This window comes from Melanaphis sacchari, unplaced genomic scaffold, assembly GCF_002803265.2.
Source record: "Melanaphis sacchari strain LSU unplaced genomic scaffold, SCAv2.0 Contig261_pilon_pilon, whole genome shotgun sequence".
NCBI lineage: Eukaryota > Metazoa > Arthropoda > Insecta > Hemiptera > Aphididae > Melanaphis > Melanaphis sacchari.
Genome location: NW_020271135.1, coordinates 515711 through 529980, shown reverse-complemented (window position 1 = coordinate 529980; position 14270 = coordinate 515711). Strand labels below are relative to the sequence as shown.

The following is a 14270-nucleotide window of genomic DNA, read 5'->3' as shown; positions in this document are numbered from 1 at the left end:
CATTTATTTCAGATACAATTTACTTTTTTGCAAATTTTAATAAACAGTCAACAATTTTTTTTTTTTTAATAATAGTCTAGATACACTTTATCTTTCAATTTCTTAAAACCAGTTTAGCAAAATAATACAAAATATTATTTTTGTTTTAACTAATTTGTCAAAACTTGTTAGTTATAACTTATAATGGACATGAAGTAAAGAAAATAACAAAACAATTTAGGTTATATAGTTTCGTGAAATTATCTGTTATCAAATCAGTTTATTACAGATGAGTTACACATAAATATAACTGAAACAAAAACCTAACACATGATGTACAAAATATTTTGTAAGGTAAACAAATACAATTTTAAAGTTTTGAAACAAATAAGTATTGTAAGTACATCAAAAAAAAAAAAAAAAAAATATATGTTAATATTGACGCGTTTAACCACCAACTTGAATAACTCACAAATTTAACTTTGTGGCCAGGTTTTTAGTTGCCCTCAAAATATAATTATCATTTTTAAATAAGCAAAACAAACTTGAACGTACAAACTTAACAAAAGAAAAAATGTAATGATCTTTTTTAAATTAACAATCATTTACACATTATTTGCCGAAAAAGAAATATTTCAAGTGACATAGTCACTATTTAAATTAAAGTATTTTGTTTTGTTTTTCGAGAAGAGTAATTTTTAACATTGTTTCTTAATATATATATATATATACAATTACATACATAAATAATTACTATATATAAAAATTTATCGAAGAATATTAACGAATTCTGTAAAATTTTTTTCTATGGAATGAAAAAAATTCATTATTTATTACAAAATATGATAAATTGTCAAATACAAATTATGTTTATTCATGACATTATTTGGCAAAATGTTCATATGTCCCCAACAACACCACTGTTATCTCGTTTGTATTCCAAAATGTTTGATCTACCATTGATTTTCTCCTTTTCAACATCTTGCCAAGCTGAATAAAATAAAAAGTAAAATAAATATTATATTATTACAGTTTACGGTACTATTGTCTATCAATTGTTATTTGGTAAACAACAATAAAAAAACATTTTAAATTTTTTCTTTAATTTAAAGTTTTCAAATGAAAAAACTATACAACATAATCTTTGGAAAATAAATGTTACATACTCGTATTATTAAATTGTGTATAATTTTTCAAAAACATAAGGTTTAAATTACATGAAACTTTAAATTTAATACTAATAATGAAAATTAAAATTAAAAATCCTTTAGCTGTAATATTTTTTATCTTTATTTTAAAAAAGAAGCAGTGAGTATTACAAAGTACCATATGGTTTTTTTTTCTAAATTATGTATAAATTAAAAATGCTATTGAAATTAATTACCTTGTTTGATGAATAATATTACTTCTTTATAGTTGTACTCTATAGGCATAGGAATTGGTACTGGAGGTGAATAATCATTACCACTATCACACAGTAAATTTTGGTCTATTTCAAATCCAAAAGACAGGCTTGTATCCACCTCATACTTATTATACATAATTGGGCTTTGTTTTTTCTTTGACGGTACACGCACAGTAAGCGAGGCGCTCTGTGGGGGGATCGCTGCAGGAACTTTGTTTAAAACGGCAGTCTTTTTAGCGGTCTCAATATCCGCTTTCTGGGGTTCATGCACTATATATGTGACATGCACATCCCCATTGATACATTCATTATCGTAATGTACATTACTCACTAAACTGTCAGCATTTCGTTGTGGTAATGCAACAGTAACTGTTGGTATTGACTCTTCAGAAGTGGTAACTACACAGGCTGGTTTAATCAAATCAGTTTTAGGAGCTTCTTTGTATGATGGCTGCTTAGAAGGCGTAGATGAGGCAGGCAGAGAGTGTACAGAATCTAAATCAGAGTTATCTTCAGATTTGTCAGAATGAGGCATTGAAGACGTGGATTTCCTTCTTTTTTTATTTTTTACACTTTTAGGTTGTGTGTACTGTGACAATAAATATGAGTCATGAGGAGGAAAATTACTAGTAGTTGCATTTAATTTATTTTGTGATTTTTGTTTTTTTCTCCTCTGTTTATTGGTAACTAACAAAAAATCGGCAGAATCAGTGTCTTGTGATTCTGATGATAAAATATCAAGTCTCTGTTCAGTAGATGCAAACTTTTTAGAAGATTGATTTTGTTTTGGTACTTTTTTTTTACTTTTTTTACTATTTTTTATTGATTTGGATTCATCGTCTGAACTATCCATATGTTGAAAGACTGTTGTAGATACTTCTTCAACACTATTGTACTTTGTCATTTTCATTTTACCATTTTTTGGCCTACCACAATCATCATCAGAACCTTTTCCATTTCGGCTTTTTATTTTATTTTTAGTCTTGCTACCTTTATTTTTTTTACAATCACTACTTTTATCTCCAATGAATTTTAAGATTTCATCAATATTTTTGTCACCTCGATATCCTTGAATATCTTCAGAGCGAACAACTTCATCTTTCTAAAAATGATAAATTATTAATATTTTAATAATAGTTTAATATTAAATTAGTTATTAGGCAAACCTTTTTTAATTCCTTTTTCTGCTTATTTCTTTTAAGTCCAGTATTACTAGTATCTTCAGTATTGTTTCTCTAGAAGAAATAAAACAAAAACGATTAGATTTTGACAGAAATATTGGTTTAGTTATAAGTCATTATTCTTAGTATGACTTAATAATTAAATTATTTAATTTGTTGTTATTATACTTTTTTTTAAATCAAATAAAAATAAAAAATAAAAATATTACTCTTAAATGTAAGTAAGTTAAATTACATATAGTTTATTTGTATGTTAGAACAATAATAATAATTCAAAATATTTAAGACTAAAAAGAATATACGTAATATACTTTAAAATTAAACATACCCTATTATTATTATTATTATTATTATTATATGCAGTCTGTAATCCTAGGTTATCTGAAACATTATAAAACAATACAAATTAGTACAAGAAAAAAATTTCCAAAAAGTATATAAGATAAAATAAAATTATAAAAAAATATTCCTAACTGTCCAAAACCTAAAAAAAAAAAAATATTAATACGTTATTTAAAATAGATATTCCTACAACAAAAAAAAAATATAGTAAAAATACTTTTTATATTTCTTTTTTTTTTTTTTATATATCAATTGTTCAATTTTTATAAAAAAATAATAATAAATATTTGTTGCATAATGCTATTTAAAATAAAATAATTATAGAATTTTCAAAAAAAATTATTTGATAGCCAATAATATTTGTGAAAGTGAATAAAAATAGAAATTAAGTAAGAGTTTAAAAAAATATATTGTCTATTTTTATTAAATAAAAGGAAATTTAAAAATTGTATTAAAAACAGTTTTATACAGACTACTTTTAAAGTATAAATTAAATAAATTTAAGTTATTTAATTTTAATCCTTACCATACACCACAGCATAAGACAATTTATTAATAAAATTATAAATAATTTTAGTTCCTTGCATTTAAAAAAAAAACCAACAAAAACCACTTTAAGCAATTAAAATTAAAGCCACAATTAAATAGTTTTAATTCTTGAATACGTGATTTGTTAATCCTATAAATATGTGCACAGCAATATTGACATCAAATCAGCTAAAATGTATATTATATTACAAAAAAAAAAAAAAAAAAAAAATACATGACATAGTTATTAATTATAAAATTAACTAAATCAATATAATTTATAACTTAAGTATTATTACTTTTTACTTAAATTTTTATAAACCAAATGATAGCTTTTTTTAATTTGTACAATAGAATTAAAGCAAAAACATACATATATAAACAATATACACTAAATACTGTTTAATATAAGTAATAATTTATCAACTGTAATGTCAGTAAATTTTAAAGTGTGCTCTGTGATTAAGTGTTGGTTCAAGTAAAGTAAATTTTAACTAAAGAAAATATAATTTTATCATTTTTTTCTTATAAATATCATGTTTTCTTTTAATTTTGATATACTGTGTTCACAGAAACAGCTCAATACATTATACATATTTTTTAATATCACATCTATTTCTATGGTTTACAATATTTTTGACTCATGCATGGCACACAACACAAATTATACAAATATATATATATATATCAATAACTCATATAACAAATTAAACTTTTTCAAGTTATTTTGGAATTCTAACTTTTAAACTTGAAATTAACGAAATTAAAGATATTTCAATTTTATTTTAAACACATATAAAGACTGAATTTTCAAAAAGCATACTATCACTTTAATAACATTCAATCTAATTGAATTTTTAAAGTTTATTATATCATAGTTCAAAACTATAAAGTACATACATTAAGATATATATTTTTCTAATTTTAAATAGTTCACATTCAGTTAATTTTCAATTTAGAATACAAGTTGATGCATTATAAAATTATTTGAAAAAGTTTGAACACTTAAAATGTGTTATTAAAAATAAGGATTCTCATACAAAAAAATTAAGTCTAACTATGCATGTACTAAAAACATTAACTAAAAAAATTGATAATCCAGTAATCAGTAATCTAGTTGCACGTTCTGCAAACAGAATTAATAAATATGCATACGTTTTGAGTTAAGCTCTGCAACACACACTGCAATGGTTGGGATAAAATATTTGTCTTGTCGGTGCCACCATGTTATCAAAAAATATTAAACAGTAGCGTCTTACTGTTATCAAAACAGTGGGTAAAAGCCTTTAAAGAGCATCTCTTATTTCATAAACATACAGTTTAATAAGCATACAAATATTTGGTTTTAGATTTTAAATTTATAAATACTACTTTCTTAGTAGAGTGTCACAATAAGAAAATTTTGAAAACCACCTTCAGTTTCATACATAATTCATTGATACAAGATATTATAATACTATGTACTTATGAATTATAATTTTCTTATTTTTACTTATAAATGTATAACAAAAATAGAAACATTTTTAGCTAAAATATAATAAAATGTGACACATTTTCGAGTACGATTTAGAAGTAAAAATATTTACATTAACAGTTCCTAAGATTTAAGTATTGATAAACATTGATATAAAACACTAAATGTGTATTAAAATTATATAATTGTGGGCATGAATAGCATGTCATTATAATAGCTTGAATAAATATGCATAATATGCAGTCATATCTGGGATGGAGGGGAAAGATTAAAAGTTAAAAATCAGTGTTTTTGTTATTTTACATAAAAAGAATAATAAGTCTAAAACAATGATCAAAAATATAAATGAACCTCATACAAATTAAACAAATAATATAAAATCTAATATTCATTTTAATGCTGAATTAAATGAAACAAATACCTATTAAATCTATAATTCTGAAATCTTAATAAAAAAAAATATAATAAAACTATAGCTCATAGAAAATAAAATAGAAAGTATTGAATTTTAATGTCAGTTGTTTTGTCTATAATATTATGTTACTATGATATAAAAATATAATAATATAGTTTTTAATTATAAGTCTTAAAAGTAATAGTTCTGATTCTAATTAATTTTTTAAAAGTATGCCTATCATCAACTACCTACAACCAATTTTAGAGAAAAATAAATGAGTTTAGCAATATTAGTATACTTAGAATGAATGTAATTATAGTAAATAACAAGTTACCATTTGGTGTTAAAAAATGCAAACTCATTGGTTGTGAAAATCCGTTATAAGGATTTTGATAGCAATTAATTTGGCCTCCAAATAGGTGTAACAAACGATGGTCTATCACTTGTGCATCTTTATTAAAATCCGTTACCACTGTAGCTGGCTGATGTAAACAGTTTTTCACGTCTTGATCGCCCTCACCTGAAGTCCGTGGCAGTACTTCCAAATAGAATATAAAAAGCATGCCAATTAAAAATGAAAAACAAAAACAAAACAAGAAATATTCTGCATTTTTGAAAAAAGTTAGATAATTAAACAAAGAAAAACACCACACACTCTAATTTTAAAACAATTATTTTTTTTTAAATGGAATCAATTATTGTTAGCAATATTTTTTTTAAGTATCGAACCACTTATATTAATATATGATTTATTAGTTATAGATTAATTTAATTATAATTAATTGTGCCTCTACCTTTGAAGTTAATTAGATATATTTTAGTATTTAAAATTAAGGTTATGGTTAGGTTTTTAAAATTAACTATCAATTGTAAGTCTGAATAATTAGATATTCAATGAATTTAATATTTAAATAATTTGTTAATATATAAAAATATAATCTAAAATATTATAAATTGTTTTTTCTCCAACATTAAGCGATTGAGATAAATAAAAAAATAATATTAACAAGCCTAAAAATTAAAAATATTGTAAAAAATATCTTATGCTTATAAGTAGATATTATATATTTCTATCTCAAAATATACTATTTTATAATAATATTGCTTAAGTAATACTTTAAAATCAAATTCCTTACTCAAGCAAGAGAATAAATGAGGCTTGTCAATATCAATGTGTTGCAGAAAAAAAGCAAGTAACTAATTGAATTGGCAATCACTTACCCAAACAGATGAAAAATAATCTAAATAATTTATTTAAATACATATTTCATGCAGTTTATTTGAATTAAAATAAATTCTTAATACAAATATACTATAATAAGCATTATAAGTACAATTTATATAGTAAAAAAAGTTTAATAAAAAAAGTATAAAATAAATATTTTATTTAATATACAATAAATATATAATATTAAAGTTACTTTAAAATGTATTGACTACTCAATATAAATTATTAAACCAATATATTACAAAATCAATTACAAATATAAATTATTTTTCTAGTCACAGATCAAAAAAGAAAAGCACAATTAATTACATATCGAACAAAAAAAAATGTGTATTTTTTTATAATTGCTGTGGAAAATCTATTAAAACTTTTAAAAAGCTACTTAAGCATAAATGCAAGAACTATAATTTCCAACTAGAACTTTTTAAGCAAAATAAATTTGAAAATGTATTTTATCCTTCAAATAATTAAAAATATATTACCTTTAGTCATTCCGTCTTTAGAATCTTTAATGTATGGTGAAGCATCTATTTCCATGTAGGAATCATGGTCTTCATAATTTTGACTTGATTGCTTCAAAAGAAAAAATAATATATTATAATTACAAAAGCATTATTAAATAGAAAAAATATAAATAAAAAATGTTTATAAAGTACTGTAGTATCTATAGAGATTAGGTTTTAAAAACTAAAAAAATTTAAATCTATTTTGCAGCTAACTAAAGCAGTACATTTATATTTACCCAGTTGTGATTTATATAAAAAAAAATTATAGTTATTATTTTTCATTTAAATGATTATTTATTAATAAGTAATTGAAACTTGAAATAGAAATAAAATGTGATGAAAAATCAAATCTAAGTTGGTAGGAATGTTAGCTATTTGATATTTAATTATAACAACTTGAAGATAGTATTGGGATATATCAAAGACACTTGAATGACATTAATACTTTAAGAAAAACAAGGTATCGCACACTCATCTTGTTTTGCTTATCTAAAAGCAGTATAATGGTTGATTATTAGAAATATTAACGCAATGATAACGTATCCAGGTCTAACTTAGTTTACTATAGTAGGATATTTTTAAATGTTTAATTCTGGATTGTAAAAATAAAAAAATCATCCGTTTTATTAAAAAGGTGATTATTATTGATTACATATATATCATGATATTTTTACCAAGTTTTTCATGTTTGATGAAACTATTCAAAAATTTGTTTTAAATTAACATAATCAAATAAAGATTTTTATACATTTATAAAAGAATATGTTAATGAAGTAAGCATCCAAATGAAAAATAATTAAAAGTTATATCCAGAGTTCTAGCAAACGCATAATATTTTTGGAAAGTCATAGAACATCGAAAGTTACAAATTTGTGTCACACTTCTCTGATATTAAATAAGAAATTTTAGTTTACTAATTAATAAATATTTACAGTTTCTAGTACTATTTTGTTAATTTAAAGTTTTAAATGCTATTCAGAGGCATATTTTATATTAAAAAAGAAATTAACAATATATCTAAAAAAATATATAAATATGCAAACGAAAACAAGTGTTTTCACTTGTTATTTTCAAAGAGTCGGTTTGTCATTATATGTCATCACCGATTACATCAAAAAATTTATTCCATTAATTTTCAATTATTTGGTTAATTTTAAAATAATGTCAGATGCATTGTACTGCAATAATCAGATTTGTTGTATTTGCAGAGTCAGACCAAATACTTACAACCATATTTTATGAAAAATTTGGTTTACAAATTTTATTTTGCACACTTATTAATTTTAAGTGCTTTAACTTTTGAGCTTTGATTACATCTTATAAAACTATAATTTATAACTAATAAATTTTATAAATGATTAAAATTTAATTAAAACAAATTTTATTATATATTATACAAAATTATGGAGCTATGATTTGACAATGTTAGACAATTAGTTTTTTCCAATTCATTCTATCATTAATACTGAGCTTTTTTCCACATATTTTATGATTTAAAATTAAATATATATATATATATATAAATTTAAATAATTATTTATTGCCAAATAACATAATACATATTAATTATTTACTAATTTAAAATCATAAAAAGATATTTTTTACTAGATATAAATATTAAGTAATTACTCATTACAATTATAAAAAACTATTTTTATTTTCAATAAATGATAAATATATATCAATTTATATATAATGTACAATTATCTGTTTGCAGATATTGTATGACTATTAGCATAGTATTAATAAGACACCACTAAAATATTTTTATTAAAAAATAGCTTAAAAATAAAAAATGTATCTATTAAAACTGTTAAATAATAATAATAAATATTAGAACAAATAATTTGAAGTAACAATCTGGAATTTTATGTGGGTTGTATACATGTATTAAGATACCTATTTTAAATTGGAATATTAAGCAGATTATGGTATATCACAAATTTTAGTATACAATAAAAAAGATAAATTATGTAGAATAATATATTCAATAATTTTAATATAGAAATGATAATATTTTGTATTTGTCATAATATAAATGTGTTAAACCTATTTAAGATGTAACATTAAGTTTCAAGAATTTATTTATTTATTTATTTATACTTATATATTAACACCAGTTAGAGTAAAGAAAACAGAAGATAATTAAAACAGATAATATAAAACCAATGGACAAATACTAATTTTTTAACTTACAACATCATTAAAGAAAAAATCAAAGTTGGATAAATGTTTGTTTCTGTAATATAAAAGTATATTAACAGGATTAAAAATAACAAAAATATTTTTATTTAGTGCAATATGAAATTAAAGTGTTATGTCTAGTATTAACTAGAGAAGCTCCAATCCCAATAAAACTCAAAAACTAAGGAAAGTTCACAGTTTCATTTAATAGCTTCTATAAAAATAATTGATCATTATAATTGCATCTGTTATTTAAAGAATATATTATACTGTTTCTCGATTTTAACCTAACCAAATAGTTTTCTTAGGTTTTATTAATTTTATCAATTAAACCCATTCATTGAGGGTTAAATGTTCCCCAAATTTTCATCTTTTAATTAATGACCACTAAAACTCATTTTGAGTTATGATAATCTATGCTTAAAATTCTAATAACTCAATTGATTTAATAAACATTTATTTTAATTATATACTTAAATATTATATGAAATACATTGAAGTTCAAGTATTGTAAGAGTTTAAAAAATATAAATTAAAAAAATAGAAGACATTAAGATTAAAATTACCCAATAAAATTAAAAATTCTAAAAAAATGTGTTACTGTAAGATTTTTGTACAACAATTTAAGCTAGACGAATTTTATTACAAGATTAATGATTAACCAGAACAATTATCATCTACAAAATGTAATAAACCTTTCATTTCTATGCCAATATTTTGTATACTTCATTTCATCAATATAATATATTTTCTTCGACATTATTTGACTGAAATAAGAAACTAGTTTGGCCACCTATTAATAAGTCAATTTATTATTATATTATAACTTGATATCCTTGCCATTATATTGTATAGTTGATAATTCTAAATTGTATTTATCTATATTATACTCAAGTGTTAACTTTTGTAGGGCATAAGCTAGAAAAAATTGTACATGTTATTGAATACTTAAGTTATAAAAATCAGACTATATTGGTATATACTAGAGCTAAATCTAGATTAGTTTTTGAATATTAAATAGAAAATGAAGCAATTACATTTTTTTAATAGTGTAGCACTGTCAGTGCCTATAGGAGTAATTATAGTATAGCTAATGAATAATTCAAAAACATATTTTGCTATTAACACATATTTACCTTGCACAGTAATGGTGTAGTGAATCGCTCATCTATTTTAGTCTCATCTTTAGCAGGACAGATTTCCAAACTTGCATGACTAGTATAATTTGACATATCTTTTACCTGAATTTCTTCATACCCAAAATCTCCAAGATCAACCACTTTATCTACATTTTTAGCCATTTTCGATGACTCTGCAATTCTCTTACGAGTATTTTGGGTATTTTTTTTATTTATCAATACAGAAATAGCTTGTGCATGATTAACATGACTTGGCAATGAACCTCCTTCTAATTGACGGGCGCTAACTTTGGTAGTGACACCTGAGAGCCGTTTTTTGAAGTCAGGTGCTAAATCGAAAGCTTCAAGAGAAGAATTTTCTTTAATGTGTTGTTCCTTAGATGATAAGTTATCAAGATCAGTCTGGCTATCAACTAATCGTTGATTATGCAACGGTCGCTTTACATCATCTTCTCCGTTTTGAGTCACATCTTCTAGCAAATTCTGCAACATAAATTATACAATATTTAGTTTAATTTAAAAATGATTTCGTAGTTTTACTAAGATGTTTATATAATTATAGACAATATATAAAAACATTGATGAAACAATAAATATAAATCTACTATTTTTAAACATGTATGTGTTATTTCAATGTCTTACAAATATTTACTAATTTTAACTAAATATCTAACTTATTTTTCAATAATAAAACTTAAAATAAAATTATTATTCATAATTTCTAAACAAATGATTTACTTCTATTATAAATCACATACATTTATCATAGGTATATTTATCATGATTTATGATAATATTATATTAAAATAAATAAAATTGGTACTCAATCAAATAATTACTTTTTTTATCAACTTAAGTAGCATTTATTATTGTTAATTATGTAAAATAGTAACGTGATTAAAATAATGGTTCATATTAGGTAATTTTATTACTTAATTTTTTAAAGAAGTTAAAATTAATAAACATAATATACAATACAGAGCTTATGGTATGTTGTTTCAAATTAAAATTTATATATGAGTTATAAACATTCAACAATAATATAGTTACCTATAATATATACAGACATGTCATACATACAGTTTCTAATTGAAAATAAAATATTAAACTTGGAAAATGATAAGGTAATTGGTATTTATAAAATAGTAATCAAAAATGTGTTATTATAATATTGTTGAAGTTTTAAATAAACTCTTATTTAAGTTTATACTTACTTTCCATTTATTTTCTATATTTAATTTATACGCGCAAAAAAGTAATTACTTAAACTTAACCAGATACGATTTCAAAAAATTTTTTTACATTATAAAAGAATAATATAAACTACATATACAAATACCTATAAAATTTAGAAATAAGATATCTAATTATAGAAAATTAATTATTAAGTAATTAATAGTAAATAATAATTTTAATAAAAAAACATACTATTATAAACAGTGTCTGGCCATATAAATACTCATTAATCCATAACTTATTAATTTTAAATATGCAAATGATTGATTAGAAATTTTTTTTTATATATTTAAACTTATTTTTCATGATTTTTTTTTCTAAAAAACATTCAAAGTTTTATTATTAATTTTTTTTAGGTACCTATTCATAGATTTATAATTTTTAAATTTTAACAAATAAATCAACTATCTCTTTTGTATAGTGATTGCACTAATACAAGCTATGCATAAATACTTAAGTATACTTTCATTTAATATTTTAAAACATGAACCTATGAAATAAGAAAATATAATTTGAAGTTACAAATAGAAGTATTTAGGTAAGTATGAGAGCAATCAGTTATTGCCTTGGATTATAAAACAAAATGGTAAATAATTTGTTTTTGACAATTATTTATTGAAAGTATTTTTTATTTCTTATAATTTATTTATAACTATTGAATGTTTTTAAATGGAAATGTTTCTAATTTTTTAATTTAAAAGTATTCAACTAATTATTAGTAAATGTTTTAATTAATTTATCATGGTTTTAATACACAATTTAAAAAGCAATAATAAAAAAAAAAATCATTTATCCCAAATATATAAATAAAAACGAATTTGGTTTGATACACATGCATCAAGAGTATTAACAAAAAGCTAATGATATTGAAACAATAGATTACTAAAATTGATATCTGAAATAATACATACATTATATAATTCACTTTTAGTCTGTTTGGCTGTATCATATGCGACCACTTCTTCTAATAAAGACTTAAAACTAGCAGTGTTCAAATTGGATAAATCCAAGGATAATGATTTGGACTTGTTGTTCTATAAAAAAATTAAAAAAAAACTAAAATACATAAATATATAGGTAACACACATAAACAAATAAATTAAATTATTCTAAGGCATTATTAATATTAAACGTGGATGGATAGATACATAGATAAGAAATGCATGACCTTATGATTTTAAAAAAGGGCATTAAACATGTTTAATATTATTTATACACCTGTATATATTAATATAATATACTATAAGGTATAGAACTGTTGAGTAACATAATTAGTGTGTCCACACAAAGGTACTATACGGAGATATTGCTCTCGATTTAAAGGGCAATAAAAATATAGAAAAAAATCAAAGGCAATACATAAACGTACCGGAGAACACACGACGGACATACCTCGCCAATCACCACTGTACATTCGCGCACTAACACGCATAAACGCACCGACGCACACACTGCAGTGTTTTTGATATAGAAAATTGATTACTCATTATTTCATATATATAAATACGTGCATATATATATATAAACATAAAACTAAAGTATAGAAGTCGGGTGGTGTTGAGGCTTTGCAGTAAAATGCGTTATTATTATCATTATTATTATTATTATTATTATTATTATTATTATCATTATTATTATCATCGCTGTCGTCGTCGTCGCCGTCATTATCATGGTCGTCATCAGACGCAAAAATCCGGAATAGGTTAGGTAAGAATTCTGGAAATGTTATAGGTAGATACCTATTTTTGAACATTCGATAAATAAGAAGATAGAGAAAAAAAAACACAAAAATAAAAACAGTCAAGTAAACGCAAACCGACCAGTACACGAGTCGTACGGATAATAATATAATTGTTACAATGTGTGCATAATACAAATAATAATAATAATAATAATAATAACAATAATATAATATTATATATTATTCGTACAGAATTAATATTACTATCTGGGAGGAAACGAAAAACATCTCAAGAGGTGCGCGCCCTGCTGTGTGCAATGCAATTATTGGGACTCGGGGGGCACGGGTTATGGCGATGACGTGAGAGTAGAACGGAACGTGCGGAAAACCGCTGGTGCCGAGGACTCAGAGTACACAGACAAACTAATGGTGAAATGGTACGAAAACGGTATTGTTGTTACTCACGTTCGAACAGTCGGCGGATTCTAGGATTTTCTTGTGAACGTCGCACGCGTCCGCCGACGAGCTTTTGTCCGGGGCTTTGGGTTCAAACTTGGGTTGCGGCAACGATGCCATTTATATATTACTGCGACGGCGACGAGAACGACGACGACGGATGTCGGGCAACCGACGAGGCGGCGGCTTTTACGCTACGGTGCGCGTCATCTGTACGGCGGCAAAGAACGGCGGACACGGCGACTGCGAACGGCGGCGGGACGGCGACGTTACTGCGGCGGTTGCGGTGGTGGCGGGTGGTGACGAACCGGTCATTCTAATGTCACACACGGTGGCCCGTCCGCGACCGGCAAAACTTTACTCGGTGCGACGGCGATCGCGTAAAGTCGACCCGTCTGCGCGCGGCGGGTAATACGCGATAACCGGTGGGCAGACCGATATAAGCATATAATAACACTGTATAGGTTGGCGGCGAGCACTGTGTGTGTACGTATAGTATTGTAGGTAGGTAGTCGTAGTGCGGTCGGACGGACA

General features: G+C 24.1%; 1 protein-coding gene across 3 annotated transcripts; it reads right to left on the bottom strand.

Annotated features, from left to right (window-relative positions):
* Positions 1-780: 780 nt before the first annotated feature.
* Positions 781-14267, bottom strand: LOC112595211 (probable WRKY transcription factor protein 1). Of its 3 annotated transcripts, none has more exons than XM_025340339.1 (9): positions 13746-14267; positions 12511-12633; positions 10361-10846; positions 7017-7107; positions 5641-5844; positions 2894-2946; positions 2551-2619; positions 1364-2486; positions 781-969 (listed from the first exon to the last, which is right to left on the bottom strand). In XM_025340339.1, exons 1-9 carry the CDS (start codon positions 13854-13856, stop codon positions 878-880), a joined length of 2352 nt encoding a protein of 783 aa, XP_025196124.1. In that variant the 5' UTR covers positions 13857-14267; the 3' UTR covers positions 781-877. The 3 variants fall into 3 exon arrangements, with proteins under 3 accessions (XP_025196124.1, XP_025196125.1, XP_025196126.1); XM_025340340.1 differs by lacking the exon at positions 13746-14267 and adding an exon at positions 12969-13137; XM_025340341.1 differs by lacking the exon at positions 5641-5844 and having other exon boundaries at positions 13746-14265.
* Between the last annotated feature and the right edge of the window lie 3 nt (positions 14268-14270).

Excerpts from the sequence above, each read along its gene's own strand:
- LOC112595211 (XM_025340339.1), bottom strand. The coding sequence starts at position 13,856 with ATGGCATCGTTGCCGCAACCCAAGTTTGAACCCAAAGCCCCGGACAAA. Across the intron at positions 10,847-12,510 it reads CTAAAAGTGAATTATATAAT|AATTTGCTAGAAGATGTGAC; the intron begins GTATGTATTATT and ends TTTATGTTGCAG. Across the intron at positions 2,487-2,550 it reads AGAAAAAGGAATTAAAAAAG|AAAGATGAAGTTGTTCGCTC; the intron begins GTTTGCCTAATA and ends TATCATTTTTAG.